The sequence below is a fragment of the Microcaecilia unicolor genome, chromosome 6 (genome assembly GCF_901765095.1).
Source record: "Microcaecilia unicolor chromosome 6, aMicUni1.1, whole genome shotgun sequence".
Lineage (NCBI taxonomy): Eukaryota > Metazoa > Chordata > Amphibia > Gymnophiona > Siphonopidae > Microcaecilia > Microcaecilia unicolor.
This window is the reverse complement of record NC_044036.1, coordinates 313,279,275-313,301,429: the sequence shown is the minus strand read 5'-3', so window position 1 is coordinate 313,301,429 and position 22,155 is coordinate 313,279,275. Positions and strand designations below refer to the sequence as shown.

General features: G+C 50.2%; 1 protein-coding gene across 1 annotated transcript in view; it reads left to right on the top strand.

The window, feature by feature from the left end:
- METTL23 (methyltransferase like 23) overlaps window positions 1-22,155 on the top strand; it is a 55,206-nt gene that overhangs the window by 11,142 nt on the left and 21,909 nt on the right. The window contains exons 2-4 of the mRNA XM_030208165.1: window positions 1,466-1,570; window positions 6,054-6,291; window positions 20,075-20,159. Coding sequence (XP_030064025.1) covers window positions 1,466-1,570; window positions 6,054-6,291; window positions 20,075-20,159 — 428 coding nt within the window. The remainder of the gene's footprint in view (window positions 1-1,465; window positions 1,571-6,053; window positions 6,292-20,074; window positions 20,160-22,155) is intronic.

Sequence of the window (22,155 nt, the reverse complement as noted above, 5' to 3'; positions counted from 1 at the left end):
GCACTGCTCTCACTCGCTACTAACAGTGAACGAACCTGCCGTCCGTTCCTATGAAGGAAAAGCTTCAGATAGCTCTTAAAGAGACATCACCCAAATTTTTGGCAGCTGAGGAGTGAGGGGCTCTCAAGGCTACAATATTAGAAAAGCAGCCGAGGCACAAAGCTGCCAGAGTCTCCAAAGAGAGCAGCACAGGGGGAGGGACCTGAACACAGGTGTGACACCCCAGGGGGGAAAAACTGGGCCCCACCGGACCCAGGGCCCCGAAGCACTTAATTTTTTTTTTTTTTTTTTAAACCACGTACAGGGAATAGTCATAACACATTAAATTTGGCAATCAGAGAATAAATCCCCTAACCGTATAATCCAGCTACCTCACCGGACTATTGAAGACTGCACAGGCTGTCCATCTACCTCTGCTGAGACTGAGAAAATACTGGCTAGTGGATGTACTGCACAGGTTATATATACAGTATTCAAAAGCTCAGTGTTTCTCAGTCTCCCTCTGCTGGTAGGAGGACATAACCCACGCGTCTTGACCGGTCTGGAGGGTCGTGGAGGAACCTCAGTTTATAGAGCCATGGGAGAATCTCCTCTGCAGGTACAGGCACATTCCATGAAAGTGCAGGCGGCATCTCATGTGGAGTATCATTTGGTGTCCTTGGAAGACATTTGCAGGGCCACCACTTGGTCCTCGGTATATTCCTTCACGAAGCATTACACATTGAATATGGCAGCCCGTCAGGAGGCGGCATTCAGAGCTTCAGTACTTGCTTCTGGGGTGGACCTTTCCCACCCTACTTGAGGACTGCTTTGGTACATCCCACAAGTCTCTGGATTATCTGTGGGACACTGTGGAAGGAAAAATTAGTTCTTACCTGATATTTTTCTTTCCATTAGTCCCAACAGATCAATCCAGAGGCCCGCCCTTTTCTGCAATAGTGTTCTGCAGTTTGTTCAGGTTTCACATTCGTTCACGGTGTTGGAAGTGTTCCTGTGTTTGGTTTCCCTTTTTAGCACAAAAAAAAAAAATTTAGACAGTTTCCACTTCAGTGGTGTAATTCTACCTCCCGCTTTGTGGTTGAGGTGCTAAATTTGGATCTCAAAGGCTGGAGGGTGCTCATCTTGATTGGTTTACTGAATTTCCACTGCTTTGATATCAACAATACTGAAGAGAAGATAGCTACACATGACCACATATAGTTAGCTCTTAAGTTCTCTCTCTATCTCCATCTGCTGATAAAGAAACATAACCCATAAGTCTCTGGCTTGATCTGCTGGGACTAATGGAAATAAAATTATCAGGTAAGAACTAATTTTTCCATTAAAAACATACTAATTTTCTCTTTATACTTGTAAATGGTTTTATTACAGATTTTAGCAATGAAGTTAAAAAGGAACAGGGTCTTGTTTGCACTTTATTTTTCTCTTTTCCTATTCATGGAATTCTTCAACACTGTTATTTCAGATCCTGAATTCCCAGTATGGGACTTACGTGTGGCCTTGTGCTGTAGTCCTTGCTCAATATGTATGGTTTCACAGGAGAGAACTAACTGGCAAGAAAATTTTGGAGGTAAAGTTACTTTAAACTTGTGACTGTATCTAAAAGGGGTTTAAAAATCAAAGAGATCATCCAATATGCATAACCTATTCAGTGCAAGCCCAGTACTTTTGTGTGTGATATGGATTTTAATTTTAAAGTGCTCATCCTTTTGAATGTAAGCTAAAGGTAAGTTCCAATTTCAGAAACAGTTGGTAGGTGCTTGCTAAAGAAAGCTCACCATCCAAAACCTTTCCTACATCTGGTAGGAAGTTTGCCATTGAGGGAGTTCAATAGAAATCAAACAAAATAAAACACTGAGTGAGTAAAGGATTGTAATGGTGATTAGTAAGAGAAGCAAGATTTTAATATTGGCTTTCCTGGTTCTTAGCTTACTGCTCCCATCCCTAGGCTGTTTTCTAGAGCAGAAAGCTGTTCATTTGTTTCCTTCTGGTTCCTCCAATGCAGGCTATAACCCCAAATTTTGTTTGGAGCCCATGGCTCCACCTCCGACTGGAGCCCTTAAAGGAACACAGGCTTCTCTTTTTATGTGTCTTTGGCTCTAGTATTCTTATGCGGCAGTGGCCACAGGGCAGGTTTCAGTGAGGCATAGTACACAGGTCAGGAAATCAGGGAACCAACACAGCAGGGGACGCATCGGGCCACATAAGCCATTAAAGTGGCCCTGCTCTCAAGTAGAGGGGTAAGTTCTTTGACCACTTTTGTGATAATCTAATTCCTCTTCCCTTTGGACATGCAAATTTTAGATTGAAATGATATCACTACTTCGATGCAGACAATGCTTTTACTCATAATGAACCGAAGAAGACACATCTGTCTTTTTGAAAGCTTGGAATAAAGATATTGCATTATTGTCCTCTTGTTTATAATCATGGATATGCTAAATCTTCTGCTCAGTGTGTGGCAACAACTAATAAAGCAATTAGAATGTTAGAAATTATTAGGAAAGGAAGAGAGGCTAAAACAAAGAATAGCATAATACTGCTAAGATTTGATGTTGCCATCACACCTTGAGTGCTGCATATGTGCAATTCTAAGTTTCAAGTTGATATACTGGCCATCAGATCCTTCTTCTGGGTGGTTTACAATTTCAATCAAGGAAGGGAGAGGAAAAACTACACAATTTCCAAGATAAAGAGAGAAGAAAAGAGGAATAGTAGTTATGGCAATGGTTGCCACGTTAAAAAAAAACAAAAAGACAGGGCAGAATTAGAAAAGGTATAGAGAAGGGTGACCAAAATGATCAAGAAAATGGAGCAACTCTTGTAGAAGGAAAAAGGGTCTTCCTCTTGGAGAAGAGATGGTTGGGGGGAGGGGGGTATAACAAAAGTCCACAAAATCTAGAGTGGAGTGGAAAAAGTAGAAAGATTAGGAGAGGTGGCATGAAATTATATCATTGCCAGAGGATGAGGAAAGCATTAGCAGAGCTAGGTTTAAAAAAAAAATCGGGTTGGACAAATTCCTGGAGGTAAAGTCCATCAGCTGTTATGAAGGTAGACCAAGGGAAAGCTGCTTATTGCTAAGGGTAAGTTGCATGGAGGCCTAGATGCACTAAACGTTTTTCATCGTTAAATGAGCCCTCAAGGAAGAATTTCCTATCCTTTCCATGCACTAAAGCCTATTTTCCGACGACAGTAGCAGCTAACAAAAACTGAATGCAGATGAGCAATTCTTCTACAAATCCCATTGAAATGACATGCACTAACCTTTTCCGATTCATTTAACGCAGGAGAACACTGAAATCTAACGAGAGTCTGTACCTCTCGTTAGGGCTGTCTGTCTGCTAGAAGTTAACAAAATCCAATAAAAAAAATAACTGGGGGGGGGGGCGAAAACGCGCCAGGGGCATCCTTTATTCACACCCCAGGTCGCCACTGCTCCCCTCTCCCTCAGCACCAAAAAAGAAAAAAAAAAAAAAGGATCGGGAGGGGGCAAAGGCACTCGTCATGAGCGTCCCGTATGGACGCCTTGCCTCCCCCCCCCGCATGAAAAATCTCCAATTTTAGCAGCCCCGGGCCGGCCCTCCTCCCTTCCTGTATTCTCCCACACTAGCTCCGCCTCCTGCCATGCTCCGGTCCCGTGCCCCGCCCCTTTGGTCGTGGCTGCCGCTCCCCCCGTCCAACGACCCCCCCCTTTGCCTTACCGGCCCGTGCAGCACCTCTCACCTCTGCTGCATGGGCAAGAACAGCTGATCGGCGAGTCAGAAGGCCTCCTCAGACGGGCGGGCCCAGGAAGAAAGAAGGGACGTCTGAGGAGGCCTTCTGACTCGCCGATCAGCTGTTCTTGCCCGTGCAGCAGAGGTGAGAGGCGCTGCACGGGCCGGTAAGGCAAAGGGGGGGGTCGTTGGACGGGGGGAGCGGCAGCCACGACCAAATGGGGGGCGGCGGGGCACGGGACCGGAGCATGGCAGGAGGCGGAGCTAGTGTGGGAGAATACAGGAAGGGAGGAGGGCCGGCCCGGGGCTGCTAAAATTGGAGATTTTTCATGCGAGGGGGGAAGGCGTCCATACAGGACGCTCATGACGAGTGCCTTTGCCCCCTCCCGAAACACACGTGTTTGTAGGGGTTTTTTTTTTTTTTGTTTTGACAGCTGGGCCTTTGTGGCATGCGCAGAGCAGCCAGCATATCGCTTGGGCTGCTCTGCGCATGCTTTAGGCGCTGATTAATGACGGGTTTAACGATTCTGTGATACATCCTACTTTGCAATACCGATCCGAACATTTCTGGAGTGTTTTTGTAGTGCATGCCTCGTTTTTTTAAAAATCGTTAAGCACTTTTACGATTCTTCTTTTTTAACATTTGGTTGATGCATCTGGGCCGGAGTCTTGCTACTTTTAAGGATTCTGCCAGATACTTTTGACCTAGTTTGGCCACTGCTAGAAGTATGACACCAGGCTAGAGGGGTGAGAAAAAAAGAAAGGCAGACAGTGCTCTAGATCCAACGTGCAAAACAAGCGAAATGGGACTTGATATTCTGCCTTTGAGGTTTTTTGCAACTACATTCAAAGCGGTTTACATATATTCAGGTACTTATTTTGTACCAGGGGCAATGGAGGGTTAAGTGACTTGCCTGGAGTCACAAGGAGCTGCAGTGCACAGTTCCCCAGGATCAAAGTCCACTGCACTAACCACTAGGCTACTCCTCCAAGGAGGAAGCAGACCTTGTGAAGCAAAATCTCTCTATATAAAAGGCAACACCAACGTTCTATGAAGCCTCCAGACGGAAGTGTGAAGGGGGAGAGATATCCGGTTTCCCCATGAGTGTCTGCCCCGCCCTCTCTGTAACACAAACAGTCAGTGAAGGAAAACAGCCGAGCACGAAATCAAAATGCTGGCTCTGTAACAGTGAAGGACTCAGAGGGGAGAGAGGCCAGAGGCTAGCAATGTTTTCTTCTGTGTGCATGTGGGAGTGTGTGTCCCTGCCCTCTCTCCCCTCCCCCCTCTGAGTCCTTCACTGTTACAGAGCCAGTATTTTGATTTCGTGCTCTGCTGTTTTCCTTCACTGACTGTTTGTGTTACAGAGAGGGCGGGGCAGACACTCATGGGGAAACCGGATCTCTCTCCCCCTTCACACTTCCGTCTGGAGGCTTCATAGAACTTTGGTGTTGCCTTTTATATAGAGAGATTTGTAAGCTCCCTCAGTTGCTGAGGTCATTTTGATTCTAATCTAATTTGAAGGGGAAGCCGATTCCAAACTGAAGCTCCTTAAGCAAAAGCAAGCCACTGCTCGGCAATTATTTTTAAACGAAGGAAAATCTACATTTCAATAAATGGGTACGCCACACAACTAAAAAGTACTTCAGAATTCTTAAGCAATGGGCTAATCTCTCCGAAGACCATAAAGTGATTTAAATACAAAGCATACAATCTTAAATTTAATTGTAGGTCACACAGGCAACCAATGTAGCCTTCTCAACAATGGAGAAGCTCTCTTAAACTTACCCATGTCAAAAATCATTCTTGCTGCAGTATTTTTCAATAACTGCAGTTTATCCAGCAATTTTCTGGCAATACCAACATATAGTGAATTACAATAATCAAGATAAAGAAGAACAGATTGTACATACCTCATAAACAATCACTTCCCACTCTTGATTCACAACGCAGCCTATAAGTATCCCTGCTTCATTGTCTGTATCACCTATGATTTTTCTTAAGTGGGGTATCCCTAGCATCCAGGCTCACCCAAAACAACAAACATTGGCTAATTGGGCCTCACAACAGCGAGGACTTAACATAGATTAACCTGAAACTGTAGACAACTAGCTGAGATGCAGCCTGGAACAGAATAAAATGGGCCTAGGTGGGGGATTCTAAACCCCAAACAGATTCTGCAGCACAGACTACCCAAACCAAGCTGCAAGTTGGGGCACAAGTCACTCGTAGTCTAGCAGGACGGTAAGGACATTTAATTTAAAAGCACAAATGTAATTTCCTTTGTTGCTTGTTTGGAGTACTGTACTTGTGAATGGTATGCAACTATTTATTTTGCCTAGATTGGTGCAGGTGTGAGCCTGCCAGGTGTGGTTGCTGCAAAGTGTGGTGGAGAAGTGATATTATCGGACAGTGCAGAGTTACCTCAGTGCCTGGAGAACTGCCATCAAAGCTGTCAGATGAATGGCATCCTTGAGGTGCCTGTCATTGGACTCACTTGGGGGAATATAGCACCTGACTTGCTGGCATTACCACCCTTGGACATTATTTTGGGATCAGATGTGTTTTATGAACCAGAAGGTAACTATTTTTATTTTGACATCTTCATTTTGAAATTAGGTCATAAACCAAACAGAGGGTAAACAGCATACATAGAAAGTATACAAACAAAAAAAAGCAACACTGGGCCTTCAAGAATGAGACAACAGAGGAGTATTTTATTGATGAACTAGTAAAAAAGGCCCGTTTCTGACACAAATGAAACGGGCGCTAGCAAGGTTTTCCTCGGCGTGTGTATGTTTGGGAGAGTGTATGTGAGAGTGACTGTTTGAGAGTCAAGAGTGAAAGTGTGAGTGTGTGTGTGAGAGAGAGAGAGTGAGTCTGGGTGTGAGTGTGTTTGTGAGAGTGTGTGTGTGTGAGAATGAGAGTGTGTGCAAGTGTGTATGTGAGAGAGAGAGTGTGTGTGTGTGAGACACAGATTCTCTGTGAGAGTGAGTGTATGAGACCAAGTGAGTGTGTGAGTGACTGTGTGGCACATAGAGAGTGAATGTGATACAGTGTGAGACAGAGTGTGTGAGAGTGAGAGTCAGAAAGACATTGTATATGAGAGAGTGTGAGCCCTGCCCTCCCAATCCATGCCCATCTGTCCCCTGCCCCTTCCATTCATCCTTTTCCAGCAATTCCCCTCTCTCCCTGAGCCCTGCCCTCCCAATCCATGCCCATCCATGCTCCTCTGTCACCTGCCCCCTCCATTCATCCCTATCCAGCAATTCCCCTCTCTCCCTGAGCCCTGCAATCCATATTCATCCATGCCCATCTGTCCCCTCCATTCATCCCTATCCAGCAATTCCCCTCTCTCCCTGAGCCCTGCCCTGCAATCCATATCCATCCATGCCCATCTGTCCCCTCCATTCATCCCTATCCAGCAATTCCCCCCTCCCTGAGCCCTGCCCTCCCAATCCATGCCCATCCATGCTCCTCTGTCACCTGCCCCCTCCATTCATCCCTATCCAGCAATTCCCCTCTCTCCCTGAGCCCTGCAATCCATATCCATCCATGCCCATGTCCCCTCCATTCATCCCTATCCAGCAATTCCCCTCTCTCCCTGAGCCCTGCCCTCCCAATCCATGCTCCTCTGTCCCCTGCCGCCTCCATTCATCCTTTTCCAGCAAGTCCCCTCTCTCCCTGAGCCCTGCCCTCCCAATCCATGCCCATCCATGCTCCTGTCACCTGCCCCCTCCATTCATCCCTATCCAGCAATTCCCCTCTCCCTGAGCCCTGCCCTCCCAATCCATGCTCCTCTGTCCCCTCCATTCATCCCTTTCCAGCAATTCCCCTCTCTCCCTGAGCCCTGCCCTCCCAATCCATGCTCCTCTGTCACCTGCCCCCTCCATTCATCCCTATCCAGCAATTCCCCTCTCTCCCTGAGCCCTGCCCTCCCAATCCATGCTCCTCTGTCACCTGCCCCCTCCATTCATCCCTATCCAGCAATTCCCCTCTCTCCCTGAGCCCTGCCCTCCCAATCCATGCCCATCCATGCTCCTCTGTCCCCCTCCATTCATCCCTATCCAGCAATTCCCCTCTCCCTGCCCTCCCAATCCATGCTCCTCTGTCCCCTCCATTCATCCCTATCCAGCAATTCCCCTCTCTCCCTGAGCCCTGCCCTGCAATCCATATCCATCCATGCCCATCTGTCCCCTCCATTCATCCCTATCCAGCAATTTCCCTCTCTCCCTGAGCCCTGCCCTCCCAATCCATGCCCATCCATGCTCCTCTGTCCCCTGCCCCCTCCATTCATCCTTTTCCGGCAAGTCCCCTCTCTCCCTTCCATGACCACCCCCCCTCGCATCCATGCTCCTCTCTCTCCCATGTCCCAGCCTGGCCCGCCCTCTTTTCCCCCCCTCTTCGCATCCATGCTGTCGTTTCTCCCCTGCCCTCCCGTTCCCATTGTTCAACTTTACTGCCCACCCTCTTCTCTCCCCCCCCAAACATCCCTTTTTTTTTTCCTCCTTTTTAAATCTACCTCCGTGGCGGTTCCGGCAGCGCAGCGTCAGGGAAGGAGGCGGCGCTCCCGACGTCTAGCCTTCCCTTCGCTGTGTTCCGCCTTCTTCTGGCGTCATCCTTGACGTCAGAAGAAGGCGGAACACAGCGAAGGAAAGGCTAGAGACGTCAGGAGCGCCACCTCCTTCCCTGACGCTGCGCTGCCGGAATTGTTTGTTTTTTTTCCGCCCTCGACGTCATGACGTTTGACGCGAGGGCGGGGCAGAGACGGCTAGCTGGCTTCACACCACGAATCCACGAACCCTACAGGGAGTGTTTGAGTGGCTTCAGAATGTTGTCTTCAGAACGTTCACGGTGCGTTTTATTATATTAGATGACCTGAAACGGGCCGTGTTTCAGCATTAAAAAATGCCTGCCTCAGGGGTCTAACAACACAACCTATAAATCTCTGAAAATTAAAAAAGTAAATAAAAAAACATATTTGGAGTGATACAGAACTGATCAAATCTGACATAGGCAGAAGCTTTCTGTCAACTTACAAACCTATAAAGATCTGCAGCATGACTTTAGGCATCATTTATAACTAGCAAAGAAAAAAATATTCTAATCTTATCTTTTCACATAATCCTCCGAAACGTTCATTTCCTATTATTCCTCGGTTAACAGTTAAATTGGTGCAGGTTGATTGTCGTGCCTTCTACTGAATCTTTGGCTGCTTATTTCTGTGATAAAGGTCATGTCCTTTGTGAGCCTTCTGCTACCGTTTCCTCTCAGCTTTCTGCTCTTTCTTCTTCCTCAGTGCTTTCTAATTGGTTGACTTTTTCTTTGCCTTCTTTGACTACTGTTTCTAAGGCACTTTCCAAAGTGCAGCTTCCATATCATCAAGCTGATCAATCCATAGACTGGTGGGTTGTGTCCATCTACCAGCAGGTGGAGATAGAGAGCAAACTTTTGCCTCCCTATATGTGGTCATGTGCTGCCGGAAACTCCCCAGTATGTTCTCTATCTCAGCAGGTGGTGGTCACACACAGCAGCAGCTCTGGCTAGGCCTCCAAGCCTAATCCTTAGGTTTTGTTGAGGCCTGGGGTTGAGGGCTCTTTTGAGCAAGTGCAAACCTGGTGGTGCCAGGTCCCTCCTTTTCTCCCCCCTCCCGCTGGCTCCGTTTAAAAAAAAAAAAATAAAATATTTTTAAACGTCTTTAAAGGCGTTTAATTCGACGTTTCTTTAAACGTTCATTGCAGCTACTCACTGGGACACCAGTTCGGTACAGCTCGGAGCGGCAAGCAGGTAATTTAACCTTTTTATAGCGGGCAGGGGGTTCCCCGATTCTTCTCCTCGTGGCAATGGCGTCGGAGGGCGAGGGCGCAAAGGGTCGCTCCCCGGATCGCTGGAGCGCTTCTAGAGGGGATGCGGGGGTTTTACAACCTGATTCGCCCTTGATGGGTGATAGTTTAGTGACCGATGAATGTCCCGGTCGTTCCTCCGGCGTGGCGGTTTTTTCCCGCCATAAACGCCCATCCCCCGCTCCTCGCCTCCGCCATCTTGGCCGGCCACGCGGCTCGGACGGCTTCTTCGGGGCCGCCCTTGAGGTTGGAGACATTAATGCCATGAACGCCCTTAATTTGGGCGACGGCACAAAAGCGGCTAAAGTTAAGCGCCGTTCTTCCCGCGCGGCTCCTTCACGGAGTTTCGCGCCGGACGCCATTTTGGATGCGCAGCATGTCTCTCCCCCGCTATTGCGAGCGCCGGTTGAGAGTGCGTCTAGGGCTGTTGCCCAGGCTGCGGAAGTGCACAGTCTGGGGGGTTTCTCCCCCGAGTTTGTTTTGCTGCTGCATCAGGCTTTCCTCATGCAAAACGCTGCCCCTGCTCCCTCTTCTGATAAAGAGGTTGAGGTTCCCAGAGGTAAACGCCCTCGGGTTGATTTCCAGGCCTTGGAGGACTTTTGTCTCCTCCGATGTAGATGAGGGCAGCGTGTCTGAGGTCTCCCAACGATCCTTTGCGGATTCCTTGGAGGAGATAGATCCCCGCTCGGCTGGAGCGGATGACCCCCCTGCAGCGCGGCTTTTTAGCCCAGAGGATTTGCCCAACCTGTTGTTACAGGCCATGGACACTTTGAAGATTTCCTCTCCGGAGGACGTCTCTCCCTCAGCCCCTGTTGGCTCTGCCATTATGCTGGGGACGAAGCGCCCGCCTAGAACCTTCCACGTGCATGATGCCATGCACACCTTAATTGCGGCTCAATGGGATGTCCCGGAAACGAGCCTTAAAGTGGCTAGGGCTATGTCCCGCCTCTATCCTTTGGCTGTGAGTGAACGTGAGGCCTATCTGTGGCCTACCGTGGATTCTTTAATCACTGCGGTGACTAAGAAAACGGCGTTGCCGGTGGAAGGTGGCACGGCCCTAAAGGACGCCCAAGACAGAAGATTGGAGGCGGCCTTAAGGTCGTCCTTTGAGGCAGCTGCTTTAAGTTTGCAGGCCTCAGTTTGCGGCTCCTATGTGGCCAGGGCGTGCCGGACTATGGTGCAGCGGGCTTCCGCCTCGGATCATTCCTTGAGGGCTGATTGGCCGGCCCTGGAATCGGGCTTAGCCTATTTGGCAGACTTGCTGTATGATGTCTGGAGAGCCTCAGCTAAAGGCATGGCTCAGACAGTCTCTGCGCGGCGGTGGCTTTGGCTGAAACATTGGTCTGCTGACCACGCCTCTAAATCCCGCCTGGCTAGATTGCCTTTTAAAGGCAAGCTGCTCTTTGGGGTCGAGCTGGACAAAATCGTGACCGATCTCGGCACGTCTAAGGGCAAGAAATTACCAGAGGTCAGGGCTCGGGTTAGTACTCGTCCCGATACCTCCAGAGGACGGTTGCAGGAAGCCCATCGGTACCGCCCGGGCAAGTCGGGTTCCTCTGCCCCCTCTTCCTTCAAGAGGAATTTCTCCCCCAAGCAGCATTCCTTTCGCAGAGACCGCCGTCCCGGAGGTGCTCCCTCCGGTCCTCCCCCAGGGTCTCGTACCCAATGACGGGGCCTTGGTCCACGCCCCAGTGCAGATTGGAGGACGGCTGTCCTCGTTTCTGGGCGAGTGGACCACTATAACTTCAGACGCGTGGGTGCTGGAAGTCATCAGAGACGGCTACAAGCTAGAGTTCTGCCAACCCTTAAGAGACGGGTTTGTACTCTCTCCCTGCAAGTCTCCGGTCAAGCTGTGGTAGTGCAGCAGACCTTGGACAACCTGATCCGCCGGGGTGCGGTCGTTCCGGTGCCAAAAAATCAGATTGGCAAGGGACGTTACTCCATTTACTTTGTGGTTCCAAAGAAAGGAGGTTCTGTCCGGCCTATCCTCGACCTCAAAGGGGTCAATCGGGCCTGGAAAGTGAGGCACTTTCGCATAGAGACTCTCCGCTCTGTTATAGCGGCAGTGAAGGCAGGAGAGTTCTTGGCTTCCTTGGACATCAAGGAAGCGTACCTGCATATTCCCATCTGGCCTCCTCTCCAACGCTTTCTGCGTTTTACAGTCCTGAGACGACACTTCCAGTTCAGAGCCCTCCCTTTCGGGTTGGCTACTGCTCCGCGGACCTTTTCCAAAGTAATGGGGGTCATAGCGGCCTTCCTGCTAAAGGAAGGAGTACAAGTCCATCCTTATCTGGACGACTGGTTGATCCGAGCCCCCTCTTATGCAGAGTGCGGCAAAGCTATGGACCGGGTAATTGCTCTTTTGAGCTCCCTGGGATGGATCATCAACTGGAAGAAGAGCCAGCTGCGCCCGACTCAGTCCCTGGTGTATCTGGAAGTTCGATTCGACACCCAAGTGGGCAGAGTGTTCCTGCCAGACAATCGGATTGTCAAGCTTCAGGCTCAGGTGGACTAGTTCCTAGTAGCCTCTCCTATTCGGGCTTGGGACTACGTGCAGCTGTTGGGCTCTATGACGGCCACGATGGAAGTAGTGCCCTGGGCCAGGGCTCATATGAGACCACTACAGCTATCTCTGCTGCTGCGCTGGACTCCGATGTCGGAGGATTATGCTGTGCGCCTTCCCGTGGACCCAGCAGTGCGCAAGGCGCTGAGCTGGTGGACGCAGACAGACAAGTTGTCTGCAGGATTGCCTCTGGTGACCCCGGAGTGGATTGTCGTCACGACAGACGCCTCTTTGATGGGCTGGGGAGCCCACTGCTTGGGAAGGACAGCGCAGGGTCTCTAGTCTCCTGCAGAGGCAAGTGGTCTATCAACCTCCTGGAACTCAGAGCCATTCGGTTGGTGTTATTGGAGTTCATCCCGGTACTGGTGTTGAAGCCTGTACGGGTCCTGTCGGACAATGCCACGGCTGTGGCCTATATCAACCGCCAGGGAGGTACCAAGAGCGCCCCTCTAGCCAAGGAGGCTATGAGTCTTTGCCAGTGGGCGGAAGCGAACCTGGAGCAGCTTTCAGCAGCCCACATTGCCGGAGTCATGAATGTCAAGGCGGACTTTCTCAGTCGCCATACCTTGGAGCCCGGAGAATGGCAACTATCTGCTCAGGCGTTCTTGGACATCACGAAGCGCTGGGGCCAGCCGAGCCTAGATCTGATGACGTCATCGGCCAATGGCCAAGTGCCGCGCTTTTTCAGCAGAGGACGGGACCCTCGATCCCTGGGAGTAGATGCTCTTCTCCAACAGTGGCCGACACAAGAGCTCCTCTATGTGTTCCCGCCCTGGCCCATGTTGGGCAGGGTGCTAGACCGGGTGGCAAAGCATCCCGGCAGGGTAATCCTGGTGGGTCCGGATTGGCCCAGACGTCCCTGGTATGCGGACTTGTTCAGGCTCTCAGTCGACGATCCTCTGCGGCTGTCAGTGGAGCAGGGCCTGTTACATCAGGGTCCCGTGGTGATGGAGGATCCCTCTCCCTTTGGTCTTATGGCCTGGCTATTGAGCGGCAGTGTCTGAGGAAGAAGGGCTTCTCAGACAAGGTCATCGCCACTATGCTGAGAGCGAGGAAGCGCTCTACTTCTACTGCTTACGCCAGGGTTTGGCGTATCTTTGCAGCATGGTGTGAAGCAGGCTCACTTTCTCCCTTCACTGCTCCAATTTCTTCAGTGTTGGCGTTCCTGCAAGAAGGTCTGGAGAAAGGCCTGTCGCTCAGTTCCCTTAAAGTCCAGGTAGCGGCTCTGGCTTGCTTCAGGGGCCGCCTGAAGGGTGTTTCCCTGGCTTCGCAGCCAGATGTGGTGCGCTTTCTCAAGGGAGTTAATCACCTGCGCCCTCCTCTGCACTCAGTGGTGCCTGCGTGGAATCTCAACCTGGTGCTAAGAGCATTGCAGAAGCCGCCTTTGGAACCCTTGTCGAGGGCATCTCTGAAAGACCTGACGTTGAAAGCAGTCTTTTTGGGTGGCTATCACTTTAGCCAGAAGAGTTTCCGAGCTCCAGGCGCTCTCATGTCGAGAGCCTTTTCTGCAGTTCACTGAGGCAGGAGTGGCTATTCGCACAGTGCCTTCCTTCCTGCCCAAGATTGGTTCTCGCTTCCATGTGAATCAGCAGCTCTGTCTCCCTTCCTTTCGTAGGGAGGACTACCCAGAGGAGTACTCTGCTCTTAAATATCTGGATGTGGGACGAGTCATCATCAGATACTTGGAAGTGACCAATGATTTCCGGAAATCGGATCATCTGTTTGTCCTGTTTGCAGGTCCTCGTAAGGGTCTGCAGGCTGCTAAGCCTACAGTGGCAAGATGGGTCAAGGAAGCCATTGCAGCGGCTTATGTGGCCGCGGGGAAGGTGCCGCCTATCCAGCTGAAGGCTCACTCCACGAGAGCTCAGGCGGCCTCGATGGCAGAGGCCGGATCCGTCTCCTTGGAAGAGATATGCAAGGCGGCAACTTGGGCTTCGGCTCATACATTCTCCAAGCATTACCGTTTGACTGTGGCTGCACGGGCGGAGGCCCGGTTTGGAGCTTCAGTGTTGAGATCAGGGATTTCAATGTCCCGCCCTGGGTGAGTACTGCTTCGGTACATCCCACCAGTCTATGGATTGATCAGCTTGATGATATGGAAGGTAAAATTATGTATAATCATACCTGATAATTTTCTTTCCATTAATCATAGCTGATCAATCCATAGCCCCTCCCAGATATCTGTACTGTTTATATTCTGGTTGAATTTTAGGTTCAAGTTTAGCCTTCAGTTACTTCAGGAGGACTTCGTGTTCAAGTTCTTCTTTCACTTGGATTCTTCAAGAGTTGAGACGAGTTTGTGTTACAGTGAGCTGCTGCATTCCTCTCCCCTCCGTTTTACGGGGCTGGATTGAGACATAAATTCTGCCGGCACTTCCTCCCGCTTCGTGCGGCTGTAGGGCAGCTTTGTACCCCTCCCGCTTCGGCGGTGTTAGGGTCAGTCAGCTCCTCCCGCGGTTGCGGTTGCAGGATAAGCCAGATCCCCCCGCATCGGCGGGTGTGGTGTCCCTCCCCCGCTCCGCGGGGATGAGCTGGACGGATTCCCCTCCCCCACTTGTGTGGGGATGAGCTGGGTTAATTCCCCTCCCCCGTTTCGGCGGTGGTGAGCTGGGCAGAGTGTCCCTTCGTGGGTGTAATTCTCTAAGTGCTGAGTCCTGCGGATGGAGCTTTGATATCGACATACTGAGGAGTTTCCGGCAGCACATGACCACATATAGGGAGGCAAAAGTTTGCTCTCTATCTCCACCTGCTGGTAGATGGACACAACCCACCAGTCTATGGATTGATCAGCTATGATTAATGGAAAGAAAATTATCAGGTATGATTATACATAATTTTACCTTACAACTTGTTGTTCAGATGCTGTTCCGTCTTCTTGGCTGAAGCTATCAAGACGTGGTTTACTTCCGGTAGCTCTTGCCTTAATTTCCTGTAGTTTATCATATAGTATTATTTCCTTTACTTGGAAGAAAACCTTGATCTGTTCTATTCTCAAACAACCTAGCTATGACACTTCCCAATTGAAGAATTATTGGCCTAGTTCCAATCTGTGCTTTCTCTGTAAACTGACTGGTCTTTGATCAATTGTCTGCTTATGTAGATCAAAGACATATATTGCATTCAAGGCAATCAAGCTTTCATAGGGGCCATAGCACAGAAGGTGAAATTAGGCCTTACCTGCTAATTTTCTTTCCTGTAGATCCTCCAGACAGTTCAAGATGCTTGGGTTATGCACTCCTATCAGCAGAGGGAGACTGAGAACACAAACTTCTTATACAAGTAGTCTGTGCAGACCTTCTACTAACCAGTAAAACAGTAACAAAGCAGAGGAACACAACACCTCCACCTAAACAAAACCATTGAATCCACACTCAGATCTCCTCACCTTAAGATGGGGGAATTCAACTGCAGATGGGCACAAATGGTACCACAAACTGCCCTTAGTAAAAAAAAAAAAACTCCAGGACCCAAATCACAGGAGCTACTAGAAATATCAGCAACTGAAGTCTAAAGAAATCATCATACTGAACTGTCCGATACACTGGGTGGGCTCTTGAATGGTCTGGAGGATCTAGAGGAAAGAAAATTAGCAGGTAAGGGGCCTAATTTCACCTTTCTCAGCAATCCTCCAGACCGTTCAAGACGCTTGGGACGTACCAAAGCAGTAAACACATCTAAGGGTGGGACCTGCGAAGCCCAGAGGACAGATCTGCAGCTCCAAAACTGGCATCCTCCCTTGCCTGTACATCCACTCTGTAATGTTTGACAAAAGAATGCAGGGAGGACCACACCGCCGCTCTACAAATGTCCACCGGTGGAACAAAACTACTCTCTGCCCGAGACACTGAGCTCCCCAGCCCAGCACACTGGCATCCATTACCAGAATCACCCACTGAGGAGGTTCCAACGGCATGCCCTTTTTCAGATGGGCCGAGCACAGCCACCACTGGAGACTGTGCCGAGGAGCCCCCATCAATGGCAATCGCAACTCCAAACTGTGCACCTGAGGAGACCACCTGGACAACAGAGCCGCCTGAAGCTGACGCATATGCACCCTGGCCCATGGTACTACCTGTATTGTCGCTGCCATAAGGCCCAGAACCCGAAGGTACATTCGAACTGTCGGGACTCTGAACGGACATTAACAGCCGGACCTGCTGCTGAAGAGAGGCGATCTGAGAATCCGGCAGAAAAACACGACCCACTGCCATGTGGAACGCACTCCCAAGTACTCCAGACTCTGCGATGGGATCAACTGACTTTTGACTACATTCACTACCCATCCGAGCGATTCCAGAAACGCGACCACCTCAGCCGTCACTGCCACACTGTGAGCCCGAGACCGCCCGGATCAATCAGTCGTCCAGATACGGATGCACCAGAACTCCCTGCCTCCGCAAAGCCGCTGCTACCACCACCATTATCTTGGAGAAGGTGCGTGGAGCCGTTGCCAGACCAAAAGGCAGAGCACAGAACTGAAAGTGCCTCCCTAAAACAGCAAAACGAAGGAAACGCTGATGGGCCTCTTGAATCGGCATGTGCAGATACGCTTCCATGAGATCCAATGACGTGAGAAATTCTCCCTGAATAACAGCCACTATGACCGCGCGCAGAGTCTCCATGCGGAATGATGGCACCTTGAGCGCCCCATTGACCCAAGATCTAAAATGGGTCGAAACTGGCCCTCCTTCTTCGGCACCACAAAGTAAATGGAATAACAACCCATTCCCAGCTCGTGCCGAGGAACGGGTACCACAGCTCCCAACTGGATTAAGCGACCCAGAGTTTCTTGAATAGCCTTTAACTTGACTTAAGTGACAAGGAGAGGGAAGAAACAGATCCGGCAGCGGGTGCTCGAACTCGAGCGCATAACCGTCGCAAACGACCTCCAGCACCCACTGATCTGAAGTAATTTGGGTCGACCCCTGATAAAACAGATGAAGTCGCGCCCAGACCTTCACCAGAGGCTGGACCCGCACACCTCCAGAGGAGACCCGACCTCCTCGATGACCCCCTCGAAAGGACTGCGTCCGCTGGAAAAAACGGCTTTTAGGAGACATCTGTCCGGCCTGTACCGCCTCGCATCCTTAAATTGACCTCTAGCCGAACCATCTCGACTAGCCGCCTTAGGCCGTAACTCCGGCAACCGCGAGACCTTGGTATCCCCAAGACCACTCATCAGTTTATCCAAGACCTCTCCAAACATAGAACCTTTGAAAGGTAGAGAACACAACTTTGCTTTAGAGGCCGCATCTGCCACCCAGCCCCTATGCCAAAGAGCCCTGCGAGCCGTCACCGCCAGAGCCATATTCTTAGCCGAAGCATAAAGGGTGTCTGCCAAAAACGAAGACCCCATCTCCAATTTGGCCAGGTCCTGAACCAAACCAGTCCTATCTAGCGCAGGCTCAGCCAAGAGCTTCTCTGCCCAACGGAAACAAGCTCTGGCTACCAAGCGCCTCCCACACAGAGGCTTGCAAGGCCAAAGCCGACAAAGCTGCGCTTCAGAAAGGACTCTAGCTTCCTATCCTGAGGATCCCGTAAGGCTGTACCGCCATCCACTGGAATGGCCGTAGCCTTAGTAACCGCCGTAACCACTGCATCCACAGTAGGTGGTTTCAGCAGGGCCAAATCTTCCGGAGGCAAGGGATACAGCCGCGCCATAGCCTTAGACACCTTATAAGCAGCCTCCGGCACAGACCATTCCTGAAAAACCATGTCCCTAATGTCTGAATTCATGGGAAAGGAACAGGAGGCTCTCCGAATCCCCTTAACCAAGGGATCTACCTGGGGTCCCTCCGCAGAGGGAGTGGCCGCCGGAGCAAACTTCAAAGTAGAGATCACCTGATCAATGAGCTCTAACAACTCCTCCTTATGAAAAATGCGAACCACTGAAGAATCTTCCCCAGGCCTTAGCCCATCCTGATCCTCAGACACATCTAAGAGATCCTCCTCTCCTGGGTCACTCCAAACGTCCGACCCAGGCAGAGAAAGTATCTCCATAGGCTCCGAAATATCCACCCGTGGGTGCTTAATTCCCACTGAGCTAGCAGCCCCTGGGGAACAAACAGCCTGAGAGGGGCCAGCTCTCTAGGCATTATACAGAGACCAAACAAACTCAGGGGGGAAGCCAGACCCCCCCCCCCGATGCTGCTGAAGCCCCAACAACACTGCCCGCAGTCTCTGCGACGGACCCCCCCTCGCTCCCGAGGTGGCAGGTCCATCGCGTGATCTGCGGCTAAACTAGGCGCGCTTCCTGCCACACACGAGTCCCCCGGCGCTGGTACGGAATGTGCGGCCAAAAGGATCGTGCTTCCTGCCAAAAACTGCTCAGTCGAGGCCGACCCGGGACGCGCAGCCAAAATGGCTGCGTTTTCCATCAAAACCGGCCCCACCGTTGCCGACCCGGAATGTACGGTCAAATCGCCGCCCAACACCTCCGACTCGGGAAAGCACGGGGGGCAAGAGCGCTGACAACATAGGCTCCCCCACAAAATTTACATTGGCCACCTTTCACTTCAATGCCGCGCTTCGAGCAAAACCGACACCTCTCCGGCTTAGACATAATGGCCGCGAACACAATAAAAACAAACAGTTCCTTTGTGCTCTGACAGACTAATAGGCAAAACCACCTAAGGCAAGAATGCCCTTGATCTCTGGACTGCCACAAGAACAGCCAAAATAGCCGCCTTTTAAAAACGTTTTTTTTTTTTAAACCTCGTTGCTGATGCCTAAACGCCTCAAGGGTACAGAACGAGGTCTGTAGCCGAGGTCAAGCAGTCCTCCAGAGGAAGATCACAGGGGGAGAGACCCGGCCACGCGCGTGTGACACCCCACAGGGAATAAGAAGCCCCTTAAGACTTACACCCTTTAATGGAGATCCAAGTGTGGGTTCTCTAACATTTACAACCCAACCTAGAAACCCCAAACGGGTCTACCAGACTCAGTACACTGCACACATCTACCCTCTGTTGAGACTGAGAAAATACTGGTTAGCAGAAGATCTGTACAGGCTACTTGTATAAGAAGTTTTAGTGTTCTCAGTCTCCCTCTGCTGGTAGGAGTGCATAATCCAAGCGCCTTGAACGGTCTGGAGGATTGCTGAGGAAACAATTTGCAAACATAAAATTGCTTAGTGCTGTAGATAGGACTTAAACAGTGGAAACAGCAAACAAGAGTATACTTGCTGTTAGAGTGTAGCTAGTGTTTCAGCATTTTAGGTGACATTGGAGAAGGAGAAAAGGGACCCAGCACCACTGAGTAACGAACTCTGGTATCTCCAGTAACTCCTAGTACTCAACTGCTGATCAAAACAAAACCAGAAGTATGCCTCACAAAGCAGACTAGAGGCACCTCAACTCCATAAATCCATCCAGGGCAGAAGAAATGGAAAGGAGTTTGGAACCTTCCAAATATTTCCACATGAAGCTACTCTCAATCTTAATGCTTCTAGAAGTGAAAGTGAGCTCAACTAGACACAAACTAGTTTAGGAGCAATTTTAAACCAAATTTCCATCCCCTGGAGACAGAAATAGTGAGCATTCTATAGCTGATACCCTTTAGAGACAGATCACAGAGAATAACTTTCTTTATCTCCATCCACAACCCACAAGTTCTAGACTTATCTGTGGAACACTAAGGAAAATTTTAAATAGCTCCTTGCACAGGAGGCAGTCTTCTTTCAATTGAAAGTTGGCTCAGTAATGAGGGGGCATAAGGAAGAAGGTGAAAGAGGTTAGACTCATGAGTAATAGTTCTTAACAGGCAGGATAGTAGAAATGTGGGACACTCTCCCAGTAGAGGTAATATAGATGAGGACTAAATCTGAAGCACAGAAAGCTGGTCCCTTGTAAATTCAAATGACTGTATATTATTGAACTGTTTAAAGGTTGTTTTATTGCCAAGTAGAGGATCAAATTTTATGTTTTCAACAAAATAATTGATGCATTTTCGATCATAGATTTTGAAGATGTTTTATCTAGTGTATACTTTCTGATGCAGAAGAGTTCACAGGCTCAGTTCTGGACTTCATACCAAGTTAGAAGGTAAGGTGAAATTAGGTCTTACCTGCTAATTTTCTTTCCTCTAGACCCTCCAGACCGGTCAAGACGCTTGGGTTACGCTCGCCTACCAGCAGAGGGAGACTGAGAACACTAACTTCAAACTATGTACATATAACCTGTGCCTAGCCACCTGTCGTCAGTATCCACTTAGCAAAGCAGAAAACCAAAAAACCTGAAAACAAGAACAAAACCCCTGTACCTGGAAAACCAATAGTCAAACACCAACAGTGTGCCTCCACAGACGGAACGTCCAAACGTCCCGCTCTGTACTGTTTTAGAGTCAAAGAAATTCTCTCCGACCACACTAAACTTGAAAGAATAGTCATAGCAGAACACGGCTCAAAATCACTTCTGATAATACACAGGGCGGGCTCTTGACCAGTCTGGAGGGTCTAGAGGAAAGAAAATTAGCAGGTAAGACCTAATTTCACCTTCCTCCTCAACCCTCCAGACCGGTCAAGACGCTTGGGAAGTACCAAAGCAGTAGAAACATAAGGGTGGGACCCTCGAAAAGCAGAAGACAACACAGCCGCTCCAAACCGAGCATCCTCTTTTGCCTGAACATCAAGTCTGTAATGCTTCACAAAGGAATGGATGGAAGACCACGCCGCTGCCTTACAAATATCCTGCGGAGGAATAAAACTACTTTCCGCCCAAGAAGCAGCTACCCCCCGAGTAGAATGAGCCTTAAGCACCGAGGGCACGGCACGGCGTTTCAACAAGTACGCCGACACAATGGTCTCCTTCAACCACCTAGCCAGAGTAGCCTTGGAAGCTGCTGCCCCTTTTTTGGGACCTCCAAACAACACAAACAACCTATCCGATGCTCGAAACTCCTGCGTTCTGCGCAAATAAGACCGTAAAACGCGCCGTACATCCAACTTAGCCAGCCGACGTTGCGTAAGATCCCCAGCGCGATCCCCCAACACAGGCAAGGAAATCACCTGGTTGACATGAAAAGCAGACACCACCTTAGGCACAAAGGAAGGAACCGTCCGTAAAGTCACTTTCTCCTTAGCAAATGACAGAAAAGGCTCCCTGCAAGACAGAGCCTGAAGCTCTGAAATCCTACGCGCCGAAGAAATGGCCACCAGAAAAACCGCCTTCAAAGTAAGATCCTTACATGTAATGGATGCCACGAGTTCAAACGGAGGTGCCACCAACGCCTCCAGAACCAAATGTAAATCCCAAGGCGGAACCAACGGACGACGAGGCGGCCGAATCAACTTCACTGCCTTCAGGAACCGCCCCACATCAGGAGAAGCCGCCAAGGAAACTCCCCGAATCTTACCTCTAAACAAGACAAAGCAGAAATCTACACTTTCAGGGAAGAGAGCGACAGCCCCCTCTCCAAGCCATCCTGCAGAAAATCCAAAACTTCCACCACCGAAGCACGCAAAGGGACATAAGCCCGCTCTTGACACCAATTCTCGAAGGTGCGCCACACTCGCACATACGCCAAAGAAGTAGACCTCTTGCGAGACCGCAACATCGTATCAACCACTCTGGGCGAAAACCCTTTCTTTCTCAACCGGTGCCTCTCAAGAGCCAAGCCGTAAGCAAGAACGGAGAGGGATCTGCCATCTCGATCGGCCCCTGAACCAGTCGCACCCGAGGCCCCAAGGGAATCGGATCCCGCACCAGCAACCGCATCAGATCTCCGTACCACGGACGCCGGGGCCAATTGGGCGCTATCAGAACCACTAACCCCGAGTGACGACCGATCCGCTGTACCACGCGGCCCACCAGCGGCCACGGCGGGAACACGTAGACCAGCTGCTGAGTTGGCCACGGAAGCACCAACGCGTCGATGCCCTCGGCTCGAGCATCCCTTCGACGACTGAAGAACCGAGAGACCTGCGCATTGCCGGCCGACGCCATAAGATCCAACACTGGCCGACCCCACTGCAACACTATCTGCTCGAACACGGAGGGATGGAGAGCCCACTCTCCGGGATCCAACGTATGCCTGCTCAGA